Source organism: Falco peregrinus, chromosome 9, assembly GCF_023634155.1.
Source record: "Falco peregrinus isolate bFalPer1 chromosome 9, bFalPer1.pri, whole genome shotgun sequence".
NCBI lineage: Eukaryota > Metazoa > Chordata > Aves > Falconiformes > Falconidae > Falco > Falco peregrinus.
Genome location: NC_073729.1, coordinates 23,817,533 through 23,829,929, shown reverse-complemented (window position 1 = coordinate 23,829,929; position 12,397 = coordinate 23,817,533). Strand labels below are relative to the sequence as shown.

Below are 12,397 nucleotides of genomic sequence, written 5' to 3'. Positions count from 1 at the left end.
TGGTGGACTCTGGGATCTGATGGGGGGTGATGCTCTTCCCCATTTTGGAGGCCGAACTGAGAGAACCTCCTTGAGCAGAGGGAAGAGGCATCTAAGGGATGAGAGGAGAGAAAATCCCATGGAAATCCCAAGTTTCATGGTGTGATGCTTTCCCTGTAGAGGTCGAGCAGGGGTTGCTTGTTTCAAGGTGCCACGAGCTTTGTGCCAGAGATGGTGGTGGACTTCCGCAGCCCAGGCAGCCACCGTGCTGCACAGGGAGGGATGCAGAGGTTCTCTGTGGGTTGCAAGGGAGTCCCGGTCACCTCCCCACAGCTCAGGATCTGAGTGTAGCTGCAGGGCTGGGGCCAGCCACGGAGGCTGCACATCCCCATGGAGCCTGGCTGCCGCGTGGCAGGGTGACAGGGGCCTGGAGCAAAGGGCTGACATAGGCCAGTCATAAAGCTAAAGGGGAAAAGCCACCTCCAGGCTCGAGTTAAGAAAACCCCATCCTGGATCCAGGATAAATTCCAGAGCAGAAGAGCCTGGCTCAGGTTTGTCCCCCAAGACGATAGCCCTGCAATGGGGCGGGAGCCAGCCTCAGCCCTGCGGACTCACGTCACTGGTGGGCCAAACCGGAGCCCAGCTCCAGCTGCAGCCCCGGAGCTCAGGGAGGCCATGTCTGTCCTTCCTCCCTGGGCTCGGCAGCACCGGCATGGTGTGACCCAGCCACCCGGAGCCACGTATGGGACCCGGCTGCTGGCCAGCACCCCTGGGTGTGCTTTGGCTTCGTCTCCCGGCCGGCACCAGCTGCGGTTTCCACAGGGTGATGGGAGAGCTGTGCCTTGCACTGGGGACCTCGGTAAAGCTTCCAGGGGTGCTTGTTGGCCAGGGCCGAGGCAGCCTGCATGGTTCTCATTTACCGCGATATATTTTGGGGAAGGGGAGAGCTGTCTAGGGAGTGCAGAGGATTGAAATATGAAAGTTAATTAAATAAAACCGTCAGTCAAAGAAAACAAGCCTTCCCACCCCAGCATCCTTCGACTGTTCAGAAGAGATGGGCTGCAGCCAAAACCAGTTGTAGTCGTTTAATGATTTGGCCATGAAGATTTTCACTTACAGGCTGTTTGAGGAAAATAAATGGAAAAAAAAAATATTCCATGCCTGGGGCTCCCTCTTAATAGAGACATAAAGATGACTTTGACATTCCCAGAACCGCAGCGCCCCGGGAAGACATGGGATTTGCATGTTATTGTGCAGGGCTGTTGGAGGAGAGTGGGGAGGGATTTTTCTCTTGAGTGGGAAGCCAGAGCAGCAGAGTCCCCATCTCTGAACATCCCCCCTCATCTGCTCCCCAGGGATGCATGGAGGGAGAGGTTGTTGCTGGGGCTGTGTGCGGTTACCATTAGTGTTTGCTCATTCATGGGATTGATTGGTTTTTAATTAAGGAGGCCGTTTGGCATCCCAGCTCTCAGTATCAATGACAAAAAAAAAAAAAAAAAAAAAGACTCCTGTGTTCTCCCCTGGAGGTGGCATTGCCTTCCCCGGGTGGGGGACCAAGCAGTTGGTAGATGCACCATCCCAGAGCTTCAAAGAGCTCTGCTGGCATCTTCCCCCAGCCGCAAAGCATGACGGAATAGCAGCACACTGGGGCTTGGGGGATTTTTCCACATCCGTCCTTACCAGCGTTCGTAGCACCGTTTTGCAAGGTCCTTTGCCCCTGCCACTCCCACGGACCCTGGCTCTCCCCAGGATCCCTTCTTCTCCGGTGGTCCCTGCCACGTGCTGAGGTGGGGGCTGCACGGGCTTGTGGATCACTTAAATTTGAGTGGAAAAGAGCGGTCGGTGTCCGAGCCCTCAGTGGGCGCTCCCCTTTGCAGGGAGGTTTGGGAGCTGCCTGTTTGGAAGAGCTGGACAAAGGCGAATTGCAGCTTTATCGGCACGTTCAGGAAAACTCATAGCTGGAAAAAAAATCCAGCCAGCTGCATCTCCACCGTGTCAGAACGGTGAGCTCCGAGTCCTAGGGGCACATTTCAAAAACAAGAGCCTGGGCTTGCACCTCTGGGAGCACTGCTTGCCTGTGCATCCTCCCTGGCCAGCAGGGATGCATTGATGCAGCTGTGCCCCACGCTCAGAGGTGCCCATGGAGAGCAGCATCCGTGGTCCTTGTGCCTGTCCTCGCTGTGTGCGAGCTCTGCTTCGCCCTGGGGCAAGTTTGGGCCTTGGGACCCCAGCAGCATCCCTCGGTTCTGGCAGAGCTGGCTGGCTTGGGCTGGGCATCATGCTGATGGTGCAGCAGGCAGACTGGCAGTTCAGGCTGCAGGCAGAGCAGCCTGGTGTCCCCTGCAGACCTTGGCGTGGTGGCACGGTGGCAGGCAGGGACGAAGCCCGCAGGTAGGGCCAAGCACGGCAGGCGGGAGACACAGAGATGCCGCAGCCGCATTTGCTTGTGCTGAACAGGCAGAAATGGAGTTGGGAAGGCCGGCCTGCTATGCTAAACCTCAAAGTTGCTAATAAAGTGGTAATTAAAAGCACTTGGAAAGAGCAGCCCTGCCAGAAGGAGAGGCAGAGACACAAGAGCCTTTCATTGTTTAGCGGGTTGTGCCCATTCATGGGTGGAAGGCAGCCATGGAGGCTCCTGGCGTCCATCCCCTCTGCCCAGCGCGCGGGGTTGTTTATTCTCCCGGTTACGAAACACGGCTGAAGGGCCACACCGACACGATGCACCAAACGCACGGGGGCAGGCCTGGTCCCACGGTGGGGTGCAGACCCGGGAGCAGGAGCCCCTCTCCTGTTTGCCAGCACTGTGTGGAGTGGCTGCGGTGCCGGGGGCTCCTGCCCTGCTCCTGCCCCCCAGCCCAGCTGCCCCCTGGCCAGGGGCACAGCGGCGGGCAGAGCCACCCCTCTGCTTTGCAGTGCCCGGGGGGGGAGGTGGCATTGCTGGGGGAAGCCCCCCAGCTAGTTTTCGGCTCCGATTCACTTCTCCTGGGGGGAGGCAAGACCCACGTGAAGAGCGAGGACTCCACCAAGGACTGGGCTGGCGTGTGCGGCTCTGCTAATGTCTTCTATTGTTTGCAGCTCAATTACACCCGACCTGGGCTTCCAAAGCTCAATCCAAGGCTGCTGGAAAACTGGAAGAATGAAGTGAAGGAGAAGGGCCGCATCAACTGTCCCAACAACGTAAGGACTGTCTCTGTTCTCCAGGCTGGCTGGTCTCGGTCTGCAGGAGGAGGGGGGAGGTTTTGGGGCAGAAGCCCACCAAAGCCAGGTTCCTGTTGGGCCCTAGATGAAGCTGGCAGTGATGCTCAGACCCTCGCTTCCGCCTCCTCTCCCTGGGGTTGCTGCTGTGCCTGGCTGAAACGTGTCCCACCTTTGGGACCGTCCTGGTGTGCTTGAGCCACCGGGCCTGGGGACTGGGCCACCCTGTCCCCGGGTGCCCTTGGGCTGATGGTTCAGGCTCTGAAGCTGCCTTTGGGAAGCTCCCGAGATCTGGACGAGGCGCAGGCTGCACACTCTGTGCTCAAGAGCCTTTTTATGCAGAGAACCTGCTTTTCCCAGACTAAAGCTGGGGCTGGTTTTAAGCCATTCTTTTTAAAGCCCTGTGACAGGCAAAGACCTTGGGGACGTGGTGCGTGCACTTCATCTTGCTGTAAAACGCAGCCTTGGCCTGAGCTGGCGGGGAGGTGAACTCCACCCTCATCCTGGGCTGTTGATTTATCATCTGAAACAAAGCCTTGCTAATGGGAGTTTTGAACGAGGCTGTTACCACAAGGCCGGGGGGAGACGCGCTGGCTAATTAATGTCATACACAGGCACTTTGAAAAAGACATTGCTCAGAAACTGGTCATGCTGCTGCCCGGGTGATTTCTCTTCTCTGTTAAGCGTCTGCTGTGGCTCCAAGAACTCCTGTAGCCCAGCAGGACCTCCCGACTGCTCACAAATGTACGTTTTCCACGGAGACATTGAGGAGAGACATTTTTCAGCCCGTTGCAGAGGGATGTGGCCACATGACTCCCATTAGCACTAATAGGAAACGTGTGACCAGAGCCCTCCGCATCTCACAGAGCATTAACCTCACGCTGCTGAGCCTGGACCGGTGGCCTTGCTGGCGCAGTGGGCTCCTGGCCCCGGCGCAGAGGAAGGCATGGAGACGAGGGGGGATTGTGGCAAACCCTGCTTTGTTTCTTCCCACAGTGCTGTGAAGCCATTTACTCCAGCGTCTCAGGGCTGAAAGCTCACCTGGCCAACTGCAACAAGGTGGGTCCCTCCTTTTACAGCCTCGGCTCAGGTGTGGGCTTGGGTTTTGGTTTTCTCTCCTCCCTGGCTCGTTTGGAAGCAGCAGGCCAAGGGACAACAGTACAGGTTAAAGGATCGTGGCTGCTGGGAGGGCTGGGCGAGCAATGCTGCTGCCTGTTGAGTTTAGCACTGCTCAGCCCCATTGTTGCACCATCCCGGTCCAGCTGCTCAGCCTCAGCATCGTCCTCCTGGGCAGGATCAAATCCACAGCCATGGACAAATGAAGGCAGAGAGGCTTGAGCCAAGCAGATGTGATGGGGAGGATTTAGCTACCACCCCAGCTTTGGAGGAGAGGTCTTGCAGCGCAGATTTCTCACCCCAGAGCCCAGACCTCTGACACAAAGTGCCTCGGAGATGGGGCAGCGGGAGCAAGCCTGCCTGCCTCGCATCCTCCCGCCTCGGCATCCCCATCCTGCAGCAGCCCCCACCCAGCGTGGTTCCTGCAGCCCCGAGTCGCTCACACAAGCCCTCGGCTAACCAGCGTGGCCAGCACCTTGCACGCAGCCACGCATCGACTGCGGCAGCTTAGAACCAGGGAGCTGAGTGTTGGAAGCTGAAAAGGCAGGTGGGAATCGAGAGTCTTTCTGTTGGTTTGGGCAGCCCTGCAGAACCTCGGGAAGCCCAGCAGCTTCCCCAGCTGGAGGGACACTGGTGCGGTGCCTCGTGGAGGTGGAGCTGAGGCCTGTCTCTGCAGGGACCAGTCCCTCTCTCCCGACAAAGCATCAACACTGCTGGCTGCAGTGAGCTCTGGTGGCCTGCAGCTGCCACGGGGGAGGCAGCGGGAGCTCAGCGTAGGTCCCTCAAATTGGAACTGAGTAAGAGCTGGTAAAGCTTTATACCCTGAAACGTTTCCAGCTGCAGCTTCCACTGAATGGAGCTTCCAGGAGGCAGCTCCAATACATACCCCGTGGTTATTAAAAACACAAACTCCCGCGCTCCTCCAACACTAGCTGGAACATCAAGCCTTAATGAGATCATTTAGAAAATAGGCTGCAGAGATCCGGCAGAAGAAGCTGTATTTATGCAGGATAAAAGTGCAAACACAGGAGACTAGGGCAGTTCCTTTGCAAAGCGTGCAGCACCAGGCAGCCCACCAGCAAACGGTCTCTGAGAGAAAACGGAGCCATTTTCTGGCTGGTTCTGTGCTCAGAAAGCAGCTGGGCAATTGCACGAGCATTTTTTTTAACCGCAGAGCTGCACCCTCCAGGTCCGGCAAGCCTGGCGTAGCCAGGACTAGGTGTTGGGGATCGGCACTGGGGGAGTTTGCTGCTTTGTGTCCCGCCGGCACGGCCATCAGCGGGGCTCTTGCCCTTACAGAGGATTTAGTTCGGCCACAGACACATGCACCACCAAGTCTGGCGTAAATCACAGCCCCTCCAGAGCTGGCCTGTGATTTCTGCTGTAAAATCCTGCAGGACTGGTTGAAACACATCAAGCCTTACTGAAAGCGGAGGATGCTCCCAGGCAGCACCCTGTCCTCAGCGGGGATTGATGCACCGAGGTGATTTTTGCATGAGTATTTCTGAAGCCAACCTGCAGCCGGCCCGGGCCTGCCTGCGTCCTGCCTGTTCCCGAAATGAAAGATCTGTCTAACTCCAGATTTACAGCATGGAGCCAGCTATGGAGAAATTCCCAGGGAGCATATATATCGCCTGGAGGGGCCCATCCATAAACCCCTCATCAGTAGAGAGCACATTATCTCCCCTGTGCCGTGAACTGTGGCAGAGCCAGGAGATCAGTCATCCCCACAAGGGCTCTAATGACAGAAATCCAGCAGTTGCTGCGTCTCTTTGACAGCGTTAAAGGAAAATTAGGTGAGTCTGTTGGACATAAATTAGGTGGTGGTTCATTCTCAGGAGATCACAAATCTGACAGTGAAGAAACGGGGCAATTGGCCCCATCAGCCTCCCACGTGCCCGGGAACACACACGGTGTCAGTGGTAACGTACCAGCCGGTGCTGGGGATGCACAGGCAGCAAAACCTGCCGCTCGCCGCCCTCCGAGCTCGTAGGACCCAGCGCTTTGATGCCTGGCCCAGTGCAGCGACAGCCAGCACCACCAACATTGCTGTGACACAACCGGCGCGGGCTGAAATTCAGAGCAGAAGATGCAGTTGTGAGTTCCTGGCCTGGAACCAAGGGCCGGCAGAGATCTGGTGGTTTAGAAACGAGCATTTATTTTCTGTTGCATCAACGTCCCTTCACAGGGGGGAGCAGGGTGGGGGGAGCCACCCCTCCAGGGCGTTTTCAGCTCTGCTTGGGGCTGCAGGAGGATGCTCTTTCTGTCTTGCAGGGGGACCACTCAGTGGGCAAGTACCGCTGCCTCCTGTGCCAGAAGGAGTTCAGCTCAGAGAGCGGGGTCAAGTACCACATCATCAAGGCTCACTCGGAGGTAAGGAAGCAGCTGGGGCTGGTCTGGGCTGGTCCCTGCTCCAAGTCGCCCATCCTTGGGCTGCTCTGCTCCATTCATCTCTGTCTGCCAAGCGCGGAGCACAGCAGCTCCCAGCAGCATCAGCAATACGGTGGCAGCCTTGTGGGGGACTTCCCTGTCCCCCTTTGGGTCCCCAACACCTCCAGGCTGGTTGCAGCTGGCCAGCTTGCCCTCAGGGAGGTGATGCTAGCAGGGCATGGGGTGGTCCAGGCTCGGGCATGGGTTGTGCGTGCCGGTGCTGGTGCGTGGACCCAGGATGGTCACTAACCCCCGTGTCACCCTGCGGACACAGAACTGGTTCCGAACCTCTGCAGAGGCCAGCCGGAAAAAGAAAAGCAGGGAACAGCTTTCTTCCAGCAAAGAGGAGAAAAAGAAAAGCACAAGCGGGAAGAAAAGGGGGAGGAAACCCAAAGAGAGGCCTCCAGAAATGTCCCCGAAGGGCAAAGAGAGCGTGGCAGCAAAGACTAATCACAAGAAAACCCTTGAGCACTGGGAAGGCCCCCGAGGCAGCCCCGATGGGGATGAGCTTGTCCCCAAGCCCCCGAGCCAGCGGAAGGGAGGAGCCAGTAAGATGCCTGAGAAATGAGCAGCTCAGAGACTCATCTCCGAGGATTCGTTTACAGCCCAGGGTAACAGGGTGGGGGTCTCTCCTGGTTTTCTGTCCTCCCCCATCCCCCCCACCCCCCCACCCTCCACTCACCCCCTTTTTACAAAAAAAAAAAAAAAAAAAAAAAGAGACTGAAACTACCAATTAACCACTTTAAACAAGTTACGGACCTTGTTTCACACTGGAAAACAAACAGGATCAAGCAAGCTGGACCGTTCTGCGCCCCCTGCCCCTGTACATACCCCTCTGCCCGCGCCCCTGCCCGGCAGGACCCTGCTGTCCCCCCTGCCCTGCCCGTGACCCCCTGTCATAGCCCCTGCGCCAAACTGGTGACGCTTGAGCGAAAGAAAAGTGCAATAGCAGTGGGACCCCGGGCCGGGGTCTCTCTGCGGCTGCGTGCCGGGGCGGGGGGCTGTCTGCACCTGCGCTGCCACCTGTGCGGGCAGCCTCCGGTGGGTCATCCCTGCTCCCAGGGTGATGTTTCCAAAGATGTTTGAACCGAGCAAGCGGCCAGGCAGGGGCAGGGGGACAGCAGGGTCTGGCAGCGGATGCTGTGGGGCATCTGGTAGCGCTTTCCCCACGGCCTGGGGCAGAGAGGAGACTTGCTTCGGCAGGGACGGGCCCGTGGTGTGTTGGCGTTGCGGCCGGCTCGGTGCAGGGATTTGTCTCGGCGGTGCCAGGTGCAGGCAGAGGAGCGGGCAGGGAGCGTGGCCAGGGCTGGCGAAGCATCGCCCGGAGATGGCTGCGGCTCCGAGGGCTGGGGGGTGTGAGCACCCCTGGGAGTCAGTGGGAGAGGGGGTTGCCGTAGGGCGGGTCAGGTCAGAGGGTTTAACCGAAAGTCGTTGGCATGCCGTGAGCACCGGGGAGCATCCCGGTGAGACCGCGGGGAGGGGGTGCGGTGGGGGAGCGGTGCCTCGGTGCTCGAGTTGTCTTTGCAAATGGAGACGGAGGAGCGGCAATGCTGCGATGGCAGCGCTGGGTCAGGGTGAGCCAGCAGCTGTTGAGCCGCCTGACCGGCACCGGGGGGTCCACTTGGCAGATTCAGGGTCCCCATCGTGCCCCGTCCCAAAGGTGCTGGTTGCCCAGGAAGGAGCAGTGGGGTTTGGTCACCCCGCTGTGGCCGCAGGAGGTGTGTAGCGGGGATGGTGGGCAGCATCAAGTGACAATCATGGGTCCTGCTTTCGGGTGAGTCCCAGCCGCTGCTCAGGCACCTTGCACTCACCTTGTCCTTCCAGGCTGGGACCCGCCACAGGGTGAGCCTCGCCTCCCCCGAGATGCATCCAAGCCTGTGCCCATCCTCCTCGGGGGACGGAGCGTCCCTGCATGGTGCGCTGTCGCTGTCCCTTGCTTGTTCTCCTGCACCGGGCTTTTCTTTGCACCTGTACTAATCCCGTCGTCACACCTCGCTCCGGCCTGGAGGGAACCATCCCCAGACCGGGATATGTCTTGTCTCCAGACAAAAACCAGGCTACCTCGGTCCTTGGGAAACAGGCATGTTTTCTCTCAGTAACAGAGCAGAAAACCTTAACTCAATTTTTTTTATCCTGTGCAGAGCTGGGAAGGTGGCATCGGGGGGAGGAGAGCTTCTGCTTTTACTTTTATCAATTAAAACCTCAACCCTCGGTTTCCTTCACTGCTCTTCACCGCCCGCTGCAGGCTCAGTATCGTTTCCCTGCTCCAAGTTGCCGCTCAGTAATAATTAATGTCCTCCTCCACTGGCAGGTTATGACAGCCCCGGAGGGAGGGAGGGGACAGCGGTGTCCAAAGCCAGGGCAGCTTCTCGGGGAGTGGGTGCCGCTGCTCCAGCCATGGCTCCCGGCAGCCGGGTGCCACCGTCGGCATGGCCCAGTGTGCTCAGCCGCCAGCTGGCCACGGGCTGGGGGCGAGGGACCCGCCTGGGTGCTGCTGGTTGTGCCGGGCTTGGAAGCAATTAGTGAGAACGCTCAATCAGTCGCTGCCGGTTTGCTGCTGGCGCTTCATCCGATCTTTGTTTTGGTCGTGTCACCGATCTTTGTTTTGGTGGTGTCACCGGTGCAAATCCTGCCTCCCTGGGGAAGGGTGGAGAGCTCCAGGAACTGTAGGACCTGCGTTCCCAGATGTCATGGCAGGGACACTGTCCTGGGCGATGGCATCCTGCTGTGCTGAGCCTGTGGGATGGCACCGGCCGAAGCAATAGCCGCTGGGGGCTGGTGAGGAGGGACCCCACGCCTGAGGTGTGCTCGGGTGGCGCGGGGGATGTGCCATGGCTGGCAGGGGGTGTAGGCAGCGGCAGGAGGTGGGGAGCAGGCAGAGCTGGGGACCCGGCACAGAGTTCAGCACCAAAATGGCCACAGAGGGACAGAGGGAGCCACTGGATCCTGAAATCATGTCCCACCGTGGGGGAAAGCCCCTGGCAAAGCTCCGTGCCCTGGCCCGGGGAGGGGGGATGCGGGTGGCCTGGGCTGCCGCTTTGGGCATTGACCTTACGATCCCCGCTGCCTCTCCTCGGGGACAGCACGGGGCTCAGTTCTCATTAACGTGCGATTAATCGGCTTCTCATTGATTAAATTCTCAGGCAGCACTGTGCTCCGTGCTGGGGGCAAGCCCCGGTGCAGGAGCTCGGCCGCGGGCTGCTGGGGGTGGGCGAGACCTGGGGAAGGGCCGCCTTGGGGGTTGTCGTGGGGTCCAGCTCAAACCCCATCCTGCCGCTCCAGTAACGGGAGCAGCGGCACACACGTGTCCTGGAAGGAGTGGGGACAGCTATGGTGGCCTCGCGGGGGTGACACCGTCCCAGAGGGGACCACGGGGACAGTCTGGGGGCTCAGGGCGGTGGGCACGGCAGTCCCGGTGCGGGGGCTGTCCCCCATCACCCTCAGAGCTGGGAGATGTGACAGCAGCACCTTGGGCACATGGAAATTTTTATGAAAAAGTGAAATCTTCAGGGTTTTTTTTTTTTTCCCTCCCTTTAAAAAGTATTTTTCCCCTACTAGTCATCACTCAGAGAGGAATCCGTTCTCCCACTGCCGCCTTCTCCATGAGCCATCCTTTCCTCTCTGCCTGTTCCGGGAAGGCTCCAGGGCGATGCTGGGGGTACGGGCAGCTGCCTGCCCCGCGGCACCGGGGTGGCATCGCCGGAGCCCGGTGGGTTGTGCCGGCTCAGGTGCTCCCAGCGAGGCGGCGGCCAGGGGAGCAGCTCACCTTAATGGGGGGGGGGGGGGGGGCGAGACGGGGGACAAGCGTGCCCTCTTCCCTGCCATCCCCTCTCCCACGGGGACTTGGGCAGCGTGGGACCCCCGGGCCTGGCACCCCCTGCCCTGCCATGGGCCCGAGCTGCAGGGCACCCCCTGCGGCAGCGGGGAATAACCTACGGTTCATGTAAAGCCCCGTGAAGGGGAGTGGGGGGCAGGGGTCTGCGGCACGGTGGCACCCCCAGTCCCGGCCCATTGCCCAGGGGGGCTTGGGGTGCTCATGGTAGGTAAAAGGGAGTGCAGGGGGGCTCGGGGCACAGTGGAGGCTGTGTGGGGGGTTCCTACGACTGCGTCCCCCACTGGCATCTGCCCCCACAGCACCCCGGGGACCATGACACCATGGCCCCACGGCCCCCACGCCTCCACCGCTGCAGAACCCCACCGCCCTGTTGGCCACATCCCTGAGGAAAGGGCTAAACCTCCATGGGGTCGGGGCAGGTGGGCTGCAAGCCCACGGCGGAGCCTCGTGGAGCCGTCCCCGAGGCTGGGATGGTGGGGGGCTGCGCGGGCGGGCGAACCCCCCGGCACCGCACGGCATGGCCAGCCCCAGCGGGGGGGCCAGCCCAGAGCACCCTCGCACCCACGGATGTTGGGAGCGTTTTGTTCTTTTCTTTCTCTCCTCGTGACACCCATCCCACGGCATATCCGAATGTTTCTCATCGATGCCAGTTATTAGTGCATAAGTGTATTTTGGGGAAAAAAAAATTACAATGGAAAAAAAGAAAAAAAAAAGAATTTTCAATTTATCACTTGTAACCATATATATAAATATATAAATATATATATTAAAAAGTGTTTATTTGCAAAAAAAATAAAATTGTTTTAACAGTAAACTATCTTATAATAAACTCCCGATTTGTGACGATCTGTTCTTTTGTTAATCATTGACAAATCCTCAGTTGGAGAGTACTGTACCAGCAGCGCGGAGAGCTGCGCCGCCGAGCACCGCGGAGGGGTAACTCGATGTACTGTATGTATTAAAAACAGCTGTATCGAATAAATGTTTATTGATTTTTTATTATTACTATTATCATCGTTATTTTGCAGTTCGGTGGGAGGGTTCCAGGTTTGTCCTTCCCCCCGGGGGGGGCTGGTGGTGGCCGAGGAGCCCTCCCGGCGGCACAGCCGGGTGTGGGGACGGGGCGCGGGGTCCCCGGTGATGCTCGGCTGCCCCCACTCTCACAGCAAAAATCCCCCCCGAGGTGCCCATGCACCCCAGCAGCCCCCAGCCCCAGGGGCCGCATCCAGCACGGGCCCTCCCCTCTCTGGGGAGCTCTGTGGGACACGGCCCCCCCGGCTGCCCCAGCGTGGGAATGGATCCTGCTCCGCTTCCTGATGTCTTTTTTGGCGTCGACCCCACGTAAGCACCGGATTGAGGCCGGTGGCCCGGTCACCCCGTGAACCCCGCGTTTCCCGAGGGGTGGGCTGGGATCCCGAGGGCCTGATGGGGACCGTGGGAGCGGCGCTTGCCCAGGCCCCCAACCCCCGGCCCCCCCAAACCCCAGCCCCGGGGGACCCCAGGAGCGAGAAGGGAGCGTGATGCCCAGTAAATCCGGACGCTGCTGCTACCCGGGGTGCCGGGACCCCCCACCTCTGCGCTCCCCACACCCAGGGGCTGCTGCACAGCCCGGGGCCACCCGCAGCCCCCCAGCTCTGCGGGGTGTGGGGCGCTGGGTGTTGCACCCCTTGGCTCCCGGGCATGGGTGCTCCTGGGCAGCTGCCCCACAGCACCCCCCGTGCTCACAGCACCCTCCCGTGCCAACTGCACACATCGGCCCCCCCCAGCACACATTCAGGCCTACAGCACCCACCTACACCCCACAGCACCCATCCGCACCCTAAAGCACCCGCTTGTGCCCCA

The 12,397-nt window shown here is 59.6% G+C and overlaps 1 protein-coding gene across 7 annotated transcripts in view; it reads left to right on the top strand.

Annotated features, from left to right (window-relative positions):
* The window catches only part of ZNF512B (zinc finger protein 512B), a 35,708-nt gene extending 24,154 nt beyond the window's left edge, over window positions 1–11,554 (top strand). For all 7 annotated transcript variants that reach the window (XM_055813950.1, XM_055813947.1, XM_027790179.2 and 4 more), the window contains 4 exons: window positions 3,055–3,156; window positions 4,171–4,233; window positions 6,565–6,663; window positions 6,995–11,554. In XM_055813950.1, coding sequence (XP_055669925.1) covers window positions 3,055–3,156; window positions 4,171–4,233; window positions 6,565–6,663; window positions 6,995–7,288 — 558 coding nt within the window. In that variant the 3' untranslated portion in view covers window positions 7,289–11,554. The remainder of the gene's footprint in view (window positions 1–3,054; window positions 3,157–4,170; window positions 4,234–6,564; window positions 6,664–6,994) is intronic.
* Window positions 11,555–12,397: the final 843 nt, after the last annotated feature.